Raw genomic sequence first — 20,152 nt, 5'->3', positions numbered from 1 at the left:
TAATTTTTTAGATTTTTTTTCTGGAAGGGAGTGAGGATTCACAAGTTTGCAATTGCGAAAAAGCCTCTCTGCAGCATACAAAATTAATCCAGATCTCTCTCTTAAGTGCAGTATATCCTCTCTCCGTAAGTGTTTTTCATAGTATGAATATTTACCACCTTTTTATGGCTTGGTGCATGCTGTAAAAATGGATTTTGTAAGAATCTTGGAGACAAGGGGATGCTGGTGCACCTTCCCTAATAGATGGCCTTTTTACAGACAGACAGGAGGGTGGCTCCAGCATGACCTGTACCTCCTTCTGTTTCACTCCTTGGGAACTGAAATATTGCATGGTCCTTTTAGGTGCTTAGCTCCAGCTAGGCAAATTGAGCGGGCACAAGGAGGTGGGAAGTAGCAGGATACTGTTTGCATGGTAGGAGGAAAGGCAGATGGCCTAGTGGTTAGAGCTGGGAAAGAGGATGCAGGCTGCTTCTCATGCCTAGGAAACGATGGTTGATATGTTATACATTGGAAATCCTTCTTCTCGACTACTGTCTTGTTGTGCGCTCCTACAGCTTTGACATATGCTGTGGTTCGCTCTCATTTAGGAAGTGGTTAGTGGTGCTAGGTGTACCTTTGGGATGCTACTTTCTATGTAACGCACTTGGATCAGTGAGTGGTGGTCACTGACTCTTCCCTGTTGGGAGTCCTTCTCTGCTGTTGAGTTTGAATGCATGCCAAAGTTCTCTCAAAGTGAACAGGAAAGAGAAAAACCTTTGATTACTCACTGTTGCATCCTCCTTGCTTTATAGTAAGAGACCATTAGTGTGTCCCATTCCTCCCTCCCCTTTGTGTCCCGTTTTCCTTCCTGTTTCAAAGAGCCTCTTGTCACAGGGAGCTTGAAGTGTGATGCTTGATTTGCAGATACCTTGGTCTAGGCTAGGGACAGTCCTGAGCCGGGAGTGCCCAGTTTGCTCTGCTGTTGCATTATTAAGCCTGGTACAGCAGCTAAGCAAAAGGATGCTTCCTGCCCTGGAGAGCTTGCAGTCTAAATCTAAATGACAAGCAACAAATAGATACAGATGTGGAGACGTAAAGGAATGATGAGATAAGCCAGTGCAATAGCTAAGGTTTGAAGCCTGCTGCCTGCCATGTCCTTAAAGCCATTAAGCTGACCTGCTGGGAGGAGGATGCTACCTTCATTTTGCAGCTGGTTCAACATCCCTTTTGCAGAGATCCAGTGGTATTTTCCCCCTTCCTTGCTAGACTTAACCCTCCCCCATGAGCTGGCACGTACTTGTATTGTTCTAGGATCCCAAGTCCCAGAAGCCCACGGCTCCCCTTCCCCCAGCTTCCCCAATAATTTTTTTTCCGTTCTCGTTGCCCTCAGTTAAATTATGGCCTGTTATTCCCATGACCTTGTGCTTCACTCTCCCTTTGTTGCATTGATTCCTGCTGGCCAGGGATGGGGCCGATGTGCAGCCAGATTCCACGCTGCTGTGCTCAGCCTCCTGCGTGGCCCCTTGTACGCCAGCCTTTGTTGAGAGCAACTCTGGGCCTGCTGAGACTCGGCAAGCTGGTGCAGCTTCTTACAAAGGCACAAGCCCATCACTGGGCAAGCGAGTCTCCAGGGTCCCTGCAAACCTGTCACATTCGGCACAGGAACAGACTGAGCAGCAGGGCTGGAGCATCAGCGCTGTTTGAGCAGAGCAGCTCCTCTGGTGATCGCCTGATTGTACCAAAGGAAAGGGGAGACCTGAATAAACTGAGATGCTGCCAAGAAATTTCAGACTGGTCAGTGGGAATTGTCATCTCCAGGGTTTAAGTTTGATGGGGGAGTTAAGAGCAAGGGAGGATGTTTTCCTCCTCTTAAAATATGTGAAGAGAGGTGAAAAAAGGACTTTCTTCTCATTAGATGTTGGCTGTCTGAGCCTGGGTGATTTCCCATGTAAGTTGGCGCAGCCCTCTGTTTACTCAGGACTTCAGGGTCCAAGAAGCTTTCAGAGCAAACCCAGTGATATGATAGGGCTCATGAGGTAGGTCTCGATCTCTTGCCATTGTACTGCAGCATAGCACAGTGCAGAAGAACTTGGTGCGGTCTCTTGGCCATAATTGGCACTTTCTCTGTAGTCCACCCGTTTAACACTGGGAGGGCAAACATTTTGTGACCACCTCACATTTGTTCATTTTCCTTCTCCTGGTGAAACCCTGTGCTCTGTCGCTGGGACACAGGCTCAGTTCTCATCCTGCTGTTGCTGCAACGTGTGTCCTTGGTGCAGCTTCTCTGCTGCAGATTCCCTTGTAAAGAGTGGAGATAAAGTCCCTCCATTTTTGGGTAAACCTAGTTAGGCTTTCTAATCTTCCCAGCTGACTTAGGCTCCCATGTCCTCTCTTCAAAGCTGATAATGAGGTTTGGAATTTCTAGATGTGTTGGTGAACACGACTGTTAAGTTACCCAGCTCTGATGAGTGCTGGGAGGCTGAGGATCGGTGGCAGTGCAGGAGTACAAAGCACTGTTACTTCCAGGTGACGTTTCCACCCGTGACCTCTGATCAGTGTGTCTCAAGTCTAGGGAGGGCTGTGATTAGAGAAAGGCCGCATTTCCTGGCTTCTACACAAGCTCGTTTCATGGTGCCATACCCACATCGTTTCTCTTTATGGTTGCAAAGCCACTGGGTGATACTTCTGTATGGGGAGAGAAGAACTGTCCTCCTCCAGCTGACCTGTCTCTATTCGTGTTTCACTGTAGTAACGCAGCAGGGGAGTGCTGGAGTTTCTCTTCCCATGAAAGAGGGGGGAAAAATCCACTTCAATTTGTAGATCTTTGGGGAAAAGATTTGACTGTTTCCAAAAACCTTTCAGGATCACCTTCTCTACCGCCTTGTCAGGCTGGCAGGAGCCTTGAATGTAACGTGGGATCTGGGGACCTGCATGGGGGACCTTGGCGGGGAGGCTGGTGTGGTCAGGGCTGTGTTGCACTGGTGGCAGTCAGTGATCAGTATGCTTGGGGCTTCCTCTAGCACTCTGTACTTCAGTTATTGCCTGGGCTAGCTTCATAACGTTATTGTTCTACTGATAATGTCTTTCATTTTCAGCTTTAATACTAAAAACTGCTCTGATTTGGCTTCCTTTCAACTGAAATGCTTTATAGAAGGCAGGAGAGATGAGGCAAAAACAGGGATTTGGGGAACAAAGAAAAAAAAAAAAAAGGGCAGGAAAAAAACCAGCCCCCCTACAACCGTCCCTCCAACCCTCTAAGGTGGAGTGTTGCCTTTTGCAGATGCATGGGCTGAGCAAACAGTTCAGGTCGCTTTGGCTTTCTGGTTGATGAGTAGCAACGCACTCTAAATGCACAACCTGTCTTTGAGAGGGTGGCAAGACATCCAGAAGCTACACTGCCAACTCATTTGCAAAACATATTTGGTTTTGCTGCTGCTGTTGCTGCAAAGTCAGAGGGAGATGGACTGTGGATGCTCCTATCCCAGTGCCTTCAACCACTGTCCTAGTACTTTGTGAGTGCCAGGAGTGGTTGGGTGAATGGCATGGGGGCATAAAGGGATGAATTTAGAATATAGGGTCCTGTAAAAGGGCATGGGTTTAGCAGGTGTAAGTGGTATGCTAAAGCTGTGCATATGATTTAAGATGTAAAGAGGAAAGCATTGGTGCTGTAATATAAATACGTCGCTGTTTAGGTAGTACCCCAGAATCTGTGAGTTAATGAAAATGTGACCAGGCTCTTCCCTGCTTTGCAGTTAAGAAAGCTAAGAGGGGGGTATGACTTCTTTTAGTGCAGGGCTGGAATTTGGAAGATTGATATTCAGTCTTGTGCTCTCCTACTGACTCGGTAAATTTGGGATGGATTGTTAGATCTTTGTGCCTTCATAACTGGCTACTGATGGTAATTACTCCCTTTTCCTTACCTACTCTATATCTTGCTGATTTAGTCCCCACATTTCTGGGGGCAGAGGCAGTCTCTGACACATTCCAGGATTTTGCCTTAAACGAAGAGGGGAGGGGGGGGGGGGGGAAGAGGAAAATTTTCATTCTGTGATCTGACTGCCGTAAAAACTGCTGGGGGGCAACCTGAATATAAACTTGGTGTGTGGGATTTGGTGCTTTGGTGCAATGTGAACCCGAGATGCTGGAAGGAAAATTCTGCAGATCACCCGAGAGATTAATACACTAATGTGGGATCTCTCTGGAGGGCCAAGTTCAAATCTCAAGCGCAAGACATCTGGGACCTTTTGCTGTGGCATGTTGGTGATGGCAGGCTGTCCCAGCTGACTGTTCATGTAGCTGCCAGCTCACTTGTGTGTGTGCCAAGAAGTGGGTGTTTTGGAGACTGGTGGGGCATGGGTCTGATGGAGTTGGTGCCGCTTCAGAGTTACTGTGCGATCTTGGTCTTCCCCTGCACAAGCGCGGGCAGGTGGGAGTGAGATGGGACTTGCAACCTGTCCTGCTGACGCGCGTGGGAGTAGCAGGGCATGGCGCTAGTCAGAGCGAATGTCTGCTGGCAGATGGGTGCACAGGGGTGGGAGTGGAACAGCAAGAGAGAAGGAGTGATGGCAGAGTTGTGAAATCAAGGCATTTTCACTGCTCATATTCTAACTGCTGTCACATGTAACTGGTGCTTCTGTCACCAGTTCTTCCATGGAGTCTCTTCTGCCTGAAGTACATAAGAACAAGCCCTGTTGGGTTTTGCTGCCTCCTGCCCAGGCTGGGAGGGGCGAGCAGAGCAACGGGACTTTTGTTGTTTCAAAGCCACAAATCCCGGATGAGAACACTTCTGAGGAGGATATATGATCTTGGCCTCCACCGCTGAGGGTCTGCAGCATCAGAGTAACATTTCCAGGAAAATCAACATGAAGAATGAAGCGTTCCGTGGGGAGGGAGCTTGTGACTCTGTTTGTGCTGTGTGGCCAGGTACTTCCTAGCTTTGATGCTGGCTTGGCAAGCTGATACGTCTGTGGCTTTGGAGAAGTTATTTAAAGGGTAAACTGAGGCAGGAGGATTGATAACATTCAAATTGTATTGAGAGGCTGACTCAACAACTGGGATGTGAAGCACCGAGAAAACTGAAGTGCTGTCACTGGCTGACAGTCCTTTCCCATCTGCTTTCCAATTGCCACTGTTTTGTTGTATTTACTTTGCTCTTGGTTATGGATGATTGCAAGCCTCTGCAGTTGTCTCCGAGTACCAGTTTTGTTAACAGGCTGGGTGACAGGGTCATGGCAAGATAAGATTGGAGGCAGCTTGTGCTCTTTAAAACCTTGAAATGCCACTTGTAACTTTGCAGAGTTCCAGAATTGCTCTTTGGATAAAGGCATTGCCTGGCAGGCTGTGCCCTCGGCGCGTTAACTGTCTGCTCTCGGTGCTGCTCAGCCTGTGAGCAGCCACAGATCTGTGCCCTGGATCTCTTGATAAATACAATGGCAAGGCAGGAACCTGGGCTTGCTTAGCTGAATTCAAAGTAATGTGGAGTGATTCTGAGTATGAGGGACATACTGAGTTGCTTGGCTTAATATGTCCCCCGGAACATAAATAATTTTGTTGTTCTTATAAATAGGACCAAGGGAGTTTGTAACCTTTCTTAACCAACACACTTCGGGCAAATTGCAGAAGCTTCGTGTGCATGTTGACTCACAGGCAGATGCAACATACAGTCACTCAAATATGGTGCTTATTTGTGAAATTATTTTTTTTCTTTTAAGATGCTGCATCTTTAACAAGCCCTTGATAGATGAGAATTTGATGCTTGCAGTGACAAACAGTCTCTTCCTTCCTGCCCATATGCAACATCATGCTTTCAGTTTCCCTAGCATTATTATAGGAGGATATTGATTTTAAATCTGTTCAGGGATGCTGTAATTGTATATTAGATATTTTGTGTTGGTTTGTAGGGCTGCAGTAATGCAAAAGGCTTGAGTGTTTCCGTACAATCTAGAGGGGGAAGATTGCTAAGGACCTTGAGGTTTTGAAGGAGGAGGGGGGAAAGAGGGGGGGAGAGAGCTTGAGAGAGAGAGAGAGAGAGAGAGAGATACTGTGGTAGGAAGATTCGGAGATCTGTTGTGCTTTTTTTGTGTGTTGTTTTTTTCCTCCCCTTTCTCTCCCCCAGTTGCTTTGCATCAGGGCATGAAAGGAGTGGAAACACCAGGGGGACAAAAGGCAACAGAACAAATGATGAAACTCAGTAAGGAAATCAACTGGATTCAGAATTTACAGCTTTAAAATGTTGCATTGATCAGTGTATGAATAGTCATTATGTGCTTTCGGACTGCGTGATTAGGAAAGCAGATCAAGGCTCTCAAGATGATGATTTTTCTTACTTTCATTTTTTTTCCCCTTTGCTTGTAATGTATGTGTGTGCGTGTGTGTCTGTGTGAGAGAGAAGCAAAATGCCAAAGTCTCTCTGGTTGCTTCTGCAAAGAGGAAGGTACAACCTTATCTGATGCTCAGATTTCTCATCTCTCTTCTAGATGAAATTTTAGGCAAGAGAAGAGTATGTTCTCCCAACAGCAGCAGTGAGTGTCCTTTAGAAAGCAAGAAAGCCAGAAGTGAGTCCCCAAAGGGTAAGTGCTGCTTCTCCCTCCCCCATCCCCTTCCCCTTTCTTTTCCTTTCTTAAGAGTGGAACTTAATTGAAATTAAGGAGGGAGGGAAGGGAGGGTTGCAGGAGGCTGTGGTATGGGAGCTGTAAGTATCCGGCGCTAAGGGTGCATGAAGGAGGCTACCAGTGCACTGTGCTTTCTTTATCTAATCGGAGGGAAGCTTGCAGTGTGGGAAAGGAATTGCCTCTTAATTAGAATAATTGCTTTGTGATGGAAAAAGTAAGCTGCAGCTTTTGGGGTGGATTTTAGGGGTGTTTCTACTTTTCAGGCAGAATGTCTTGATTACATGTTTAATGTGAAAGATACACACAGGCTTATCATGCTGGCATCTGTTCCTTTAAAGGGAAAAAAAGAAGCCTAGCAGGGAGAATAGGGCTGCCTAGTTCTTTCTTAGGCATTTATGGCACTGTTCCTATAGAGATGGAATCTGCAGAAGGTTTCTCTTTAGGGATTTATTTTTATTTTTTTTTAAGATCTCCTGATTTGTCTTATGGTTCTTTCCTATAAACGTGATTTTTAAACTTTCTTTACGACTGGCAAAGTGGAATGGGTAATGGAGCCTGCAGTTAATGAGTTTGTCTCAAGGTTGCGTAAATGAGATTTTGCAGGCCGTTCACTTAAGTCTTTGTTGTTAAGTTCAAACTAATTAGCTGTCAGTAATACCCATCTTGATCACTCTGTCTAACCTGCACTCTTTGGCCACTAAAAAAAATACAAAAGCAGACCAGCTGTCTGAAGCTAGATCCTGTTTCATGGGTTTGGAGTCCAGTAGCTGAGACTCTTCAAGGGATATGTTCTCAATAACCAATCCGGGGAATCTCAAAGAGGACTTTTTGCAGCAGTTTGTCCTGAAGCCTTCTTAAACTACATACCTTATATTATGCTATACAAAGAAACATTGTAAGGACTTCTACTGCATCCTGATTTCACACAGTGTTCCTGTATATTGTCTCCTCTTGACTCCTTGTCCCTAAATTATGATCTGAACGGCAGCATACTCTGAGAGGACGCTGAATGCTAAGTGTCATTCATTATAATATTGCTAACGCTACCTAAGAACATGCTAAATCTTTTCTTTCACATAACCTTCTTCTGCCTGTTAACTCTTCAATACAAGTAGAAGTGCCTTAGCTTTTCACTGGGCTTTTCTGAAAGGTGTAGAGAGGAACCCTATACGCTGTTGCTCTTTAAAAAAAATCAAGGGAAACAGGTAATCTGCCCTATTCCTGCTATCCTTGAAATGTTTCTAGTAGATGTGCAGGTAAGTTCAAAGCAGGATGCTTCTGTAGATTTGGAAATGCGTTTGATACATAGGGGCATGAGACTCGTGCGACACACTTGATACACCTGGTGTCATCTTTGCTGTTTCTGCTGAGTCTGTATCCTTTGTAATTCCAAGACAGTGCATGCTTAGGAGCTGAATCCTGGTAACAGCAACCGATGTGGTCCAGGTGAGAATGGGCTGAACTTTAATCAAGCCATCTGAAACCAGATGGCTGCAATTGGATTCACCCTAATAAAGTGGCTGAACTTGCACAAATGAATGTTTTTGCCATGGGAGCAGCAGGGTCAGACGATCCTGTTCTATTTCTTTCCTCTGGCCTTCTCACCATTTTTGTTTACTTGAGAGAGTTGAGTGCAGCGTGAGGCAGACAAGCAGCCCTAGGCTTTGCGGTATGTGCTCAGGATCTAAATTGTGCTCCTTACCTCTGAATGACTCAGGACTTCCCCAACTCATTAAGAGAGGGGTTCCGAGGAAGCCCAGAATAAAAGCAAACTTTCATTTTCTACTCCCACTTTCTTCTCAGAAAGCCTTTCCTGCCCTTTAAAAGAGTGTGAGACAGAATGGAAATTCTGAGCGGGGCCTTTCACTAATCTCCCACATGACCTGTTTTTTATTATATTGGAGCACTGGGGAACCCCTGTTCTCTCCAGCACTGTGGCAGGCGTTTTAAGCCTAGGCTTGTGCTGATGCAAAGATACCGTCAGGATAGTGAGGGGCTGAGTAGGGGCAAAGACTTCAGTGCTTCTGGGGCTGTTACCTGCCCACCTCCTGCTATGAGAAGGGGGCCAAAGGAGAGGCTGTAGCCAGTGTTTGTGTCTTAAGCCCCAAAGAGTGAGAGCACCTTGCAGCTGATAACTCCAGGAGACTCCCTCTCCTGCTGGCAGTCGGGCAGTGTTCCTGTGGCACGGGTGCCCTTGGGGACCAGGAGGGAAATGATCCCTGTGTTCCAAGCTCTGCACTAGGGAGCTGGTTGGAAATGGAAGGATCCAGTATTGTGACGTGCTGCTTTCAAACAGGATGGACCCTAGCGACTAGTTACCTGGAATTGGAAACTGCTGCTGTCAAGTAGTGCGGGATTGTGCTAGAGCCCCAAGCCTGGAAGGGACCCGGGTGCTGTGAGTGTTGTTTGTGATTTAGGAGTGGGAAGGGAAGCAAGGACTGATTGGAGTTTTGCAGCCTGTGCAGCCCCACGTCGTCCGCTGGTAGGAGCCAGGTCTGCAGCATCTCCCTGGGATGCACCCTTCCTTTTGGTCCAGCCTGGTCGTGTGCCTTGGGTGGGTGGGTGCTGGTCCTCTGCCTTTTTCGCGCTCTGGGGGTGGTGTGCAGCTCGGGCTGGGGACTGTCCCCCTCTCCATCATACGCTGGCCCTGGATGCAGCGCTCGCTCAGGGCACAGCCGCATTGTCCCTGAAACAGCCTTTTGAAGAGGAGAAGTGACCCCGTGCCTGCGGCCCATCTTGTGCTGCCGTGGCTGCGCCTGACAAGGCAAGGAAAACAGAGGCAGCCAAGTAAATCACTCCTTCTCTCTGACTGAGTGAAAAAACACCTGTAGGGCTGGAAACCCTTCCAGCGGGGAAGCAGTAACCTTCCCTTCCCCCCTCCCCAGCGCTCACGGTGTGCGCACCAGAGATCAAAAGAGAGCCCTATCTCAGTGGAAGCAGGGCCGCGCCAGCACTGCTGTCAAACAGAGCAGAACGTTCTCGTGTCTAATATGGAAATGCGAGCATATCAGAGGCTCGGAGCGAGGGCTGTGCTGGCAGGTCACGGGGGAAGCTTTCTCCCCAGGAGACAATTCCCCAAGTAAAACCCTCGCTCCTGCGGCAACAGTTATGTCTGGAGATCCGCTGCTCCGATTCCTTGAGACATGAAATAAAAGTGAACGATTGCAAAAAGAGAAAATCAGTAAGAGTATTTGGGTTCCTGTTTGAACTGCTGAAAAATAAATCTGGTAGAAGCCTCATCGTTTGGGAAGATTTGAAACTAGGCTGGACTAAGTGCTGGAAAACACACGTAGGGAACAATATTGCATTCGCCCCCTGTGGTGGGCTGATGAGCTCATATGCTGCTCCTTCTGCCATTCTGTTTTCTTTGCTATTGTAGATCATTTAAAAGAAAACAAAAATCTTACTGCATCTTTGGTTAATGAATTAGGCCAGAGACGGAGCTGGACTACAGCTGAGCAGTTCAGATCCCACCTCTGTCAATTTGTTCCTCTTCGTTGGTGGGGATGTCTGTGTGTTGGTTGGTTTGGCAGCTGTCTGTTTGGCCCCATTCTTGCTAATGATCTCACTGCCCCCCAGACCCCTCTGCTGAATGTGGGGCGGGGGGCATGGACCCTCTCTGCCCTGGTGAGTGACAGTTTCTGCAGCAAAGACCCTAAAGCTAACAGTGAAGACCTGGCTTTGAACCTGGGTGAGATGCTTTTGCAGCAGGCTCCGTGAACTTTACTGTGGTTCTGTCAAGGGAGCCTGGGCCTGTCCTGGGTTTGTCATAGTGAAGGAGAGGGGGCGGGCAGGCTGGGTGCTCCTGTCCTGTCTGGGCTTGCTTGGGGAGCACAAGCTTTATAAAACCTTGCTGAAAAGGCCATGCAGCAGTGACATGTCCTTCAGGCTGAGCAGAAAACCCGCATCCTCTGGGAGCCTGAATTCCTTTTGGCTGCTGCTGCTGGGATGCTGCAGCGCTGTTGAAGGGTTTGAAGGGTGGTGGGGGGGGGGGGTGTCCCCTCGGCTGGGGCACAGGGGGGAGCATGCCAGAGAGCTGGAAGGCCTGACAGATGCCTGCCTCAGCTGTGCCTTCCCAGTGGCTGTGCCAGAGTCCATTACACACCTAGCGGCTGGGAGAGATTTGGCAAGATCAGTCTCCCGCATTACCCCCTGGTAATGACAAAAGCAGACAGCAAAGCTTCAGCAAAGCTGGAATTACCGCTGGCTGAGTCATGTGAAATCTTCCAAGTTTTAAGTGTGGAAATCCAGCCTTTTGCTGGACTCCTCCTTCCTCTTAGCCTCCCCTCTTGCCACCCCCATTCTCCTCCCCTCCTTGCACCTGAAATCTGCTCTGCGGCTGATCGGATAGAGTTTATGGTAATTAAGTGTTATTAAATCCCCTCCCCCCTCCCTTTTTCTCTAATGACACAGCTGGGGGGGGGGGGGGGAAACCCACTGTGTTTTTCTAAATCAGGTCTGTGGCATGCGGCTTTGCTCCTTAGACCTTTGGTTAAGAGCATCAGAAGGGAACTGAAACAGTTGGTGCATTTCTGTGTTCCTGGGGGAGGTGGCAGGAGCAGCAGGAGTGTGGAGGAGGATGCGGGAATCTGGCCCGCGAAGTGACTTGGCGGGAAGGGAACCTGGGAGGGAGTTCTGCCCGCCACCCCCCTCCATCTTCCACTGGTGTCTTGCAGGCTTGGGTACCGGAGGCAGGGAGGAGTGGGAGGCAGCAGGTATGCGTGGCTGTCATCTTGTGCAGCCCTCCCTGTTTCGGGTCTGGTTTTGACACGTGGGGGTTTCACAGCGCAGGGTGGGGACCCAGCTCCTGTTGCTAGCTGGCCTGAAGCAGGCCGTGAACCTGTGATTCACACAAGGAAGCCTGTGGTCCCCGAGATACAGGTACGTGTCGCTGGGGTAGAGATCGGTGGTTGCAGATATGGCCGCAAATTGCTCTGCTGATGGAGAATCCTTGCTGAGCTGGGTGGCTGGCCCGAGCTGGAGGAGAATGAAGTAAATCCCCCTTTTCAGAAGAAGCTCATCAGGAGCCAGTGATGCAAACCTTTTTAACTTGAAACTTTGTGCAGCTCAGACTCTTCATTATTGTTGTTATTACTATTATTAGCCCCTCCTATGTTTTGGGCAGGAGGTGGCTTCGTTATGACATGTGAAGGTTGCATCCCCAAAATCTGAGCCCCTGTATGCTTGGTTGTGTAATGAGTTTGGTGGCAGGCAGCACTTGCCACCGACGGCCTCTCGTTCCAGCCAAGGCAGAAGTGAACCGGTCCCTAAGCTGCTGCAGCAGGGCCGCGTTTTACAGGTGCTCTGTCTCTTGGACCATATTTGTTTGCCGTGGGCTCTTTTCTGGTATCTAGCTTAGGGGTCTTTCTCTCACTTGAGATCCATGGCTCTTTTCCCAGCAAGATGTCCAGCGCCTGCATATCCATCACAGTGCTGATGCTGGTGTAAAGTAAGTGGCCTGTGCTCGGAGCCACCACCTTGAATTGGGAGCCAGTCTAGCTGCGGAGTCATCCCTGCGGGACTCTGTCTGCAAAATGAAGTGAATGAAGCAGCACGAATCTGGGTCACACAATAGGGTGGTCTTGTGACTGCAGCATGGGGGGGAGCCCTTCCCCTGTTGAAAAAGTTTTGCCTGTGGGGAAGATCCAAGATAAAATAGTGTTAGAGCAGCCACCACCAAGGCAGTGAACAGTAATTACTCTGAGTTCTGCTTACTGTAAACAGAAACCCTCTGTGGGTTTATCTCCCTGATTGTTAGACTGGGATCCCTACAGCCCAGGGAGCAGGCAGGCCCTTCCTCAAAGCCCTCCCTCCTGAGCTGTGCAGCCAGTCTGGGAAGATGGAGAGGTAGGCATGTCGGGTGTAATTTTAACGGCCTCAAGGAGTTTAGCTGTATGTACATACCTGAAATTTTGTGACATACCTGAAGTTTTGTGACATCCCTGCAAGACCTGGGCAGGTGGGCTGTCATCACTGTCTGTTGTGCAGTTTTCAGCATCACCTACGCTGGGTGCCTGAACATCTCTCACATTATTGTGTCCTTGTGGGTGTTCAGAAAGGTGGGGGAAAGAGGCACATGTCTGATCAGGTATCAGTTGAAAACAAGAAAGCATGTCCCCCAAGATGAAAGGGTGAGAATTCAGTGAACTCTTTCATCCTGCCTGTCCTCTTTGCCACCTTGGGGATAGAGAGCTTGCTGGTAATTTTGTGTTACTATATTGCAGTGCTTGTTGCTTGGGGTGGGGGGAGTTGTTCATGATTTTTTTGGGGTGGTATGGCAATTGAAACTGTAGACTTTATTGTACACGTGTGCCCACATTTGGAGGTTTAGCAAGTTGTAGGTGTGTCTTGACCACATATAATGGTACATCTGGGAGCACAAGGACAGCTGCACTGGCAGCTTGGTACACCAGGTTAGTTCAGTGGGTACAGCCGATAGTTCTGGGAGAGTGTGCTAATATCCCTCTGCCCCCCTTTCTCTTTCTTTGCACTGTCCCTATACTTATGTGATTTTCCACTATATTTCTCTCTGGAAAAAAGACCAAATCTTTCTGCTCTTCAGAAAACTCCCACACGCCTCTGCTTGAGGACTCGGTGACTCAGATGACCCCAGAGGAGCACTACAGGCGCATGATGTCAGCACTGAATGAACATGGCACCTTTGAAGAGCAGCAACAACAGCGTCTCTACCAGCTGGCCAACAGCATGGCGGTGCCCAGCCACGGAGGTACGGGCTCATACCCATGGGAGAAGAGGGCGCCCGCTTTACCAATTCTGTATAAGTCTTGTAAGGTGTCCCTAACCCCTGTGTGCACGTGAGGAGGATTTATGGGCTGCAGCGTTGCGTGTTTATCATGCAGTGAATACAGGTGGTGCTAAAGAGTATCCTACAGACCCTTTCTCCCACCATCTCTGTGGGGGCATCTACCCTCAGCCATCTAGAAATGCAAATACCTTCTGTAGCTATCTCGGGGCCTATGCATTTGTGTACTGGAATGTATCCGTTGCACCATCACTACTTTTTGCAATGGCAGTGAGGAGGGTCCTTGTCTTCCTTTTGTTTCAAGGGTTTGTGTCAATCTGAATATTCAGAATCTGTGGTCTAAGTCTTACTTGGGTCATAGTATGGAGCAAGGGAAATGAGTGTTGAACATGCAGGGAGGGCGGATGAGAGGTAGGCAGTGCCAGATACTCCTGCTATTTAGTGATAGGACCTGAAACAGCAAGATGATGTTGCAGGATTTAATTAAGCATTGATGGTGCTAGGTTTAGAAAGTTTGTGCAATATGGTTGCTACACACAGGCATAGCATAAATTGGTGTTAAAGACCTTTCACCTTAATGAGAATTAGGTGTCTTGTGATTTTACAGAAAACTAAAATGTGTAGGTGAAGCAAAGTCGCAGTGAAGGCAGCTTAGCAGGCTAATGCTGAAGTCTGTGGGACAGGTTCGCCCGTGGTATCATTTACTGAAAGCAATTATGTTTATATCACCAAGGATTGATCTGGTCCTTTGCTAGCTGAAACCAGGTCTGCTGTGGAAGAGTGAGGGGAAGGATTAGAATCCAGAATGGTTTGGGTTGGAAAGAGCCTTAAAGATCACCTAGTTCCAGCCCCCCTGCCAGGAGCTGGGTTGCTGAAAGGGAGAGAACCTCTTCCATACCCAGTGTATGCTCACTTTGTGAGGGCTTCCTCAGAACATTGCCCTAAGGACCCTGTAGATCACGGCTTCCAGCACTAAGAAATTGTCCCCAGACCTTCCCAGGATGGTGGGCTTCTCTGAGGTTGAGCTGGGTGCTAGGGACTCCTGAGGGACCCCCCCTTTATTTAAGGCCTGATGTGCACAGTGCAAATGGTGCCTCTGTACCTCCCTGTCTGCTGTTCCTAGGTTTAGCAGCACAGGAGTGTTTCTGCACAATACCTATGTTCAAGGGAAGATGCTGCCATTCTGCTCTTTAAAAGGAGGCTGGTGCTTGTGCAGTTACGGTGATGCAATGAGGAGAAAAATCCAAACCCTAGTCCTGCAGCAGCCTCTTCATTAACAGATACCGTTGTCCAGTGATGCTGTCCTGGGGCTGGAGCGGTGTCCCGAGGGGACAAGGGTGCTGCAGTACCAGGATCTAATGGGTCCCACGTGAATCGAAGGAAGGCTTGCGGGTGGCTTTTGCCTCGTTGGTGGAGGAAGCTGGCTTGTCCCGCTTGCCTGCAGCATCCCGCGCTGTGTCTAAAGGGGGCACTAGGCAGTTGCAGGTTCTACCCTGGGAACTGCTTGGCAGAGTGCGGGAGCCATGAGCATCCCTCCACAGGCGATGTCCTCCTCAGCCCCCTTCGCCTTCCCTCGGGTGAGTGAAGGCTGCGGGCGCTGGCTCCGCTTGGTCGAGAGTAAAGCTGTGCCTTGTACCCCAGTCCTCTGATGCGGGAGCTGGGGGTGCAGGAAGTAACTGAGCTGTCTGGGTCAGGCAAAGCCAGGGAGACAGAAGTGGTGATGCTGTTCCAGTCTTGGAAGCAGAGGGTCGAAGTGACGTCAAAAAGCAACACTATGAATCTGTAGCCCCTCTGCTGCTTCCAACCCAAGGTGTGGAGGGCTGACCTGTACTGCCTGGGTGAGCCAGGTAAGGAGTGCAAGCAACGTTGGCGAAGCATCCAGCAAGAACTGGAGGAGAATCTCTGGTCTAGAGTGTAAATCCCCAGGGCTGCTTGTTAGTTTAATGAAGAGGCTGTCTTCCTTTCCACTCTGTTTGATTTGATTGGCTTCTCTGGGGGCAAGAAGGCAATTCCTTCCTCTGTGGAGTAAGGATTTGCTTATCAGCAAAGGCACGACATAAACCTGTGCTTAGGCACACCGTGGTGAACATGGCACATGATTCTGTGTGTGGTGTTCAGCTGCCCCAGGCATTCACAGAGCTGCAGAGCTCCTGCAAGCATGATACATAGGTGCGGGGACAAAGCCACACACTGTCGGTGTAGAGTTCCCACACATTCATGCAACTAACACGAGCACGGTAAGTGAGAGGACAACATCTAACATGTACCATGCACAGAAGGGTAACACATGCAGACGTGCAAATGCTGCATATTCAACCGTGACGCATAGGTCTGTGTAGACCATGTTGAATACAACAGAGCACGTACGCGGCATGAAATGTGTTGCCCGTGCTGGTATTGTGACAGTCAGGATAGAGCGCTTAACCTGGGCACCAGGTGGCTGCTGGACACATGGAACATGTACGTCCAGGCAGAGTGTGTGCTGCAGAACAGCTGCTATCACCCCCTTCTCCCCCCTTGTAATGAGCAAAGTAGCTCATTACATTAAAAGCCTGACGTATTTTTTATGATTATGATTAAATTGTCTCATCAGCATTTGTTAGGTGAGGGGTCACACTGAGGTTTTGGGGTAGGCAGAGGCAGAGAAGGAGTCTGCACAGACAGACTCTCGTGTAACATTGACAAGACAAAACTTTGTGTATTTTGGATTGTCTCCACACCACAGGGCTCTGGTTGGGCTATAAATTATTAGTGCCAGTACAAAGCGCAGTTTATCTGCGGGCTCACATGGAGGCACCAATAACATTAATAATTTAAAAAATGTTAATAATTTAGAAATCTTTTTTTTTTAATTGCTTTTCGACCCCCCTTCTCCACCCCCATTCTCCCAGTGGCATTCATCCCACATTCTGAATTCAGTCTGTCTCTGTGCCTGGAACCTCCATCCGCCAGCGTCCCACTGTCAATCAATCTGATTTCCCAACTGTCAGAGTACAGGATTGTAAATAACAGATCCGGGGAGGGGGGGGGGGGGGGGGGGCTCTGTGAGGGGGTAGGGCCGCAGGGGAGGGAGGGAGGGAGGGGAGAGAAAGAGGAGAGGAGAGGGTGTGCATGTGGGGGGTTGTTGCGGTCATTCAGGATCAATGCAGCTTCTGGAATTGGCTGCACGCCAGACTTCTAAATTACAGGCAGTGTGGCAATAAGGAGTGACCTGGGTTTTTCAGATAATTAATTTATAAACATTGAAGGTGCATGGTCCCTGGCTCAGAGAATTCTCTAGGCTTTTTATGTGATCTGATAGAGTTTGTTGTTTCACTGTTTCTTATGTACTTTTTCAGTTCAGAATTGTATGTTATTTTAATGTTTGTCCCCTCAGTTGTGGGGATGTGGGGACAGGGATTGTATGTGCGTGAATGTGGCTGGAAAAGCCTAGGTACCAATGTCCTTCTTACTGCCCCAAAAAGTGTTTCCACCCCAACTTGCAGCCCCACCACGGGGCTTCAGCCCTGGCCAAAATATCTGAAAAAGTGATTGGTGAAGCTCAAGCTTAGCTGTGCACATCTTGTGGCTAATGGGAATATGGGTGGCTGGGATTTCCAGAACCAAAGGAAAACAGCATGGTGGCGTAAGGGAAGGCAAGGAGATGAAAAGTGTATCGTTACCAGGGTCATGCGACACTCTTAGATTAACCTAGCTTTATGAATCAGTTGCAGGGAGAGGACTAATATGCTGCTGGATGCGGAGTGCTTTGAAATCTCCATAGAGCAAGCTGGTCCTGACCAGGGTGTGTTCATTAAGATAAATCTTCCTCCTCTCCCCAGCTGTGTTTTGGTTTCCTTTTGCAGAGCGGTGTGCAGTGAGTGTGTGAAGGAGGATTCCTCTAAGTATGCATGTGTGTGTGTGTGTTTGCTGTGCATCATGTGAATGGCAGCAGAGGTTTTGTTGTGGGATATAAGCAAGTTGTGTACGGGATATTTTCAAATACGTACAGGAACTAAGGGACTCCTGGTGCTTAACTGTGAGAGTAACATTCTGGAAAAAGCCTCTGCCAGTGCAACTGCTATGGGTGTCCGTGTCACTAGACCTTCTCATAGGTCTGTCCAGCATTGTTCCCCAAGAGGGCAAGTGCAGTAGCACGCCAGCTGTACTTGCTGCCTTGCCTGTTCTTCCTCGGAGTGCGCTGTGATCCCCATTAACTTGTGCTTGTGGTGTGTCTGGCCATGCCTGCATTGTCCATCACAAGGCACTCGTGTGGGCAGTTTGTCTGCACTGACACCCACCTTGGAAAGACTGTACACACGTATAAGCTGTCGTTGCACAGTCTGCCCATGTAATAAATAGGTAGAGGGTTCTGCGATGGTGCCATGGCAGAGCAGGTTAATGAGGGGTGCATTTCTTCATGACCTGCTGATGGAGGTGCTGTGCCTATGGCTGGAAGGGGTCCCTTTCTGTACCCCATCCTCACCTGCTCTGTGGCCCAGTCTTTGCTAGAGCAGAGCTGTGCTAGGCAGGCACGGACCTGCCGGGGCCAGCTGCCCCCCCTTGCCCAGGCCAGAGCCGCAGCATCCCCCAGGCTCTGCGTGGCTGGCAGGGGGGTCACCGCGCTCAGGGAAACAGCCCTCGGTGCTCTGAGGCGTGGTGGCCGCAGCTAAGCTGGACCCGGTAGCATGGATGGGGCTCCCCCGGCTGGGTGAGAGGCGGGGGGGGGCCTGCCCCAGGGGGTAGGGGCTACCGAGGGAAGCGGGACCCAGTCCCCTGTTTCAGCAGCAGCGGGAGATGCTGGGTCGCGGCTTTTTTTTTTTTGGGGGGGGGGGATGCTGCTCGAGGGGGCTCCGGGGGTGGACCGGCCAAAACCGGCGGTGCCCGGCGAGCGGGGCTGCGGGTCGCCTCGGCGCGGGTGGCCGCGGGCCGGGCCGGTGGCTCCCGGAGCGGGGCGAGGGGCGGATGATGCTGCGCCCCGCTGGGCTCGGCGCGGCCGGGCAGGTGCTGCCGCGGCTCGGGGGGGCGCGGGGTGGGCGGGTAGGAAGCCTCCCTCTCCTTTTTGTCTCCCCCCATGCATGCATGCATGAATCCCTTCCTCCCTCCCCCCTTCCCTCCCTCCGACAGGAAGGCAATTAAACAGCAATCCACCCCCTCCCGTAGTTGCACAATTTCCTCCGCTGCCAAACTCCCGTGGCGGCGGAGGCGGATCCCGCGAAGAGCCCGCTCTGCCGGGTGAGCACGCGGGGCAGCCCGGGCCCGGCGAGCCGCAGGGCCGGCCGCGCTCCGCCGCCTCCCGCCGCTTGACAGCTTGCCCGCCCCGCGGGGACGGGGGCGGCGGGGACGGGGGGGCAAAGGCGCAGCCTGTCGCCCGAGGGGCTGCGGGGTGGGCCGGGCCGGGAGCAGCCCTGGCAGCAGCAGCCCTGTCGCCCGCGGAGGGCCGGCAGCAGCCCCGCAGCAGCCCCGCAGCAGCCCCGCAGCAGCCCCGCAGCAGCCCCGCAGCAGCCCCGCCGGCCGGGCGGTGCGCGGCTGTAGGCGAAGGGGCTGCAGCAGACCCCCACGGCGGAGGGCGGGCGGGCGGGCGGTGGGTGCCTGCAGGGGGCCGGTGCGGGGAGGGGGGTGGCGGGGGGCCGTGGGGGCCCGTGGTGGGCAGCAGCTCATCCCTTCCCTCTCCCCAGATCTCCTCCGGGCGCGGCAAGAGGTGGCGGCGGCGGCGGCGGCGCGCAACCCCGGCGCGATGGAAGCGCACATCCCCTCGGCCAGCAACTCTTCCAGCCAGCGGAGGAAGCAGGGCCTCCCCCAGCACAGGGACACCCACTTCCCCGAGAGGTACCGCGGGGGAAGGGCCGGCCGCGGCTGCCCCACGCCCCGGGGCGGGGTTTGCTCCCGCCGCCGCGGCATCCACAGGGGTGCGGGGAGGGGGGGGGGCGGGCCGGGCCGCACCTCGGAGATGCTCTGGAAGGGGGTGCCCCGTGCCGTAAGGGTCCAGGAGCAGGGCATCCCTGGGTGAGGGCGGCAGTGCCCCTGCGGGTGGGCAGGCTGGGTCCTTAACGCATCCCAGGGCGATGCAGGTGCCGGTGTGCTGCCGCGTGCTGGGGTCCCTGCACCGGGGGGCGGTTGTGCTTTGCGGTGTGTGTCCGCATCCAGGCCGGCGACTTCTGCCTGCTGGGAACGGCCCCGGTCCCGGCTGCGGTGGGAACGGTCCCAGTCCTGCCTTGGATCTCCAGAGCAGATGCTAGACTCTAACCTGTTCTTTGGCACAGAGCAAGTTAAGATTGTTTTAAGTTTGCATTATATAGCATCCCCAGATAGTGAGAGGGAAGGAATGCTCTAGGATGGAATAGAAAGAAAAGAAATTTTCTTTTTTGAGGAAGAAGGAGGCACAGTTTGCCTTTACTACTGATAGGAGTGCTAGAAATCTTCCCCCCAGCCCCAGAAATTCTAGCTCATTTATTTTGCTCTGTGCCATAAGCTATTCCCTCCTCAATCAAGAACTTTAGAAGGAAATTAAATTAAAGCTCTGTGTGTTTCTGACAAGGACAGCAGAGGCAGGAGAGGGCCTGGTAGCCACAGGGATGCAAAGGCTTTGGGTATCACGGGACAAGCTATGAAAGGCTCCAGTATCTACACTTTTTTGGCTTTCATCTTGGAGTGGGGGCAGGCAGCAGGCTGCAGTATTAGTTCTGTAGCACGCATATGTTTATGTTGAGTTTAAAATATTCCCCCCGCCCCCCTTACAGCCTTGGAGATCCTGTCTTTTTTTTTCTTCTTTCTCACCAATGGGTTTGCAGTGTGTAGGCGCTGGGCAGACCTGGTAAAC

The 20,152-nt window shown here is 50.9% G+C and overlaps 1 protein-coding gene across 6 annotated transcripts in view; it reads left to right on the top strand.

Moving 5' to 3' along the window:
• Positions 1-20,152, top strand: part of SAMD11 (sterile alpha motif domain containing 11) — a 129,049-nt gene that overhangs the window by 82,391 nt on the left and 26,506 nt on the right. For all 6 annotated transcript variants that reach the window (XM_040586994.1, XM_040586996.1, XM_040586997.1 and 3 more), the window contains exons 6-8: positions 6,456-6,548; positions 13,153-13,317; positions 19,011-19,161. In XM_040586994.1, the coding sequence (XP_040442928.1) occupies positions 6,456-6,548; positions 13,153-13,317; positions 19,011-19,161 (409 nt within the window). The remainder of the gene's footprint in view (positions 1-6,455; positions 6,549-13,152; positions 13,318-19,010; positions 19,162-20,152) is intronic.

This window comes from Falco naumanni, chromosome 3 (genome assembly GCF_017639655.2).
Source record: "Falco naumanni isolate bFalNau1 chromosome 3, bFalNau1.pat, whole genome shotgun sequence".
Classification (NCBI taxonomy): Eukaryota; Metazoa; Chordata; class Aves; order Falconiformes; family Falconidae; genus Falco; species Falco naumanni.
Note: the sequence above shows the minus strand (reverse complement) of the source record. Positions and strands in the feature narration are given on the sequence as shown.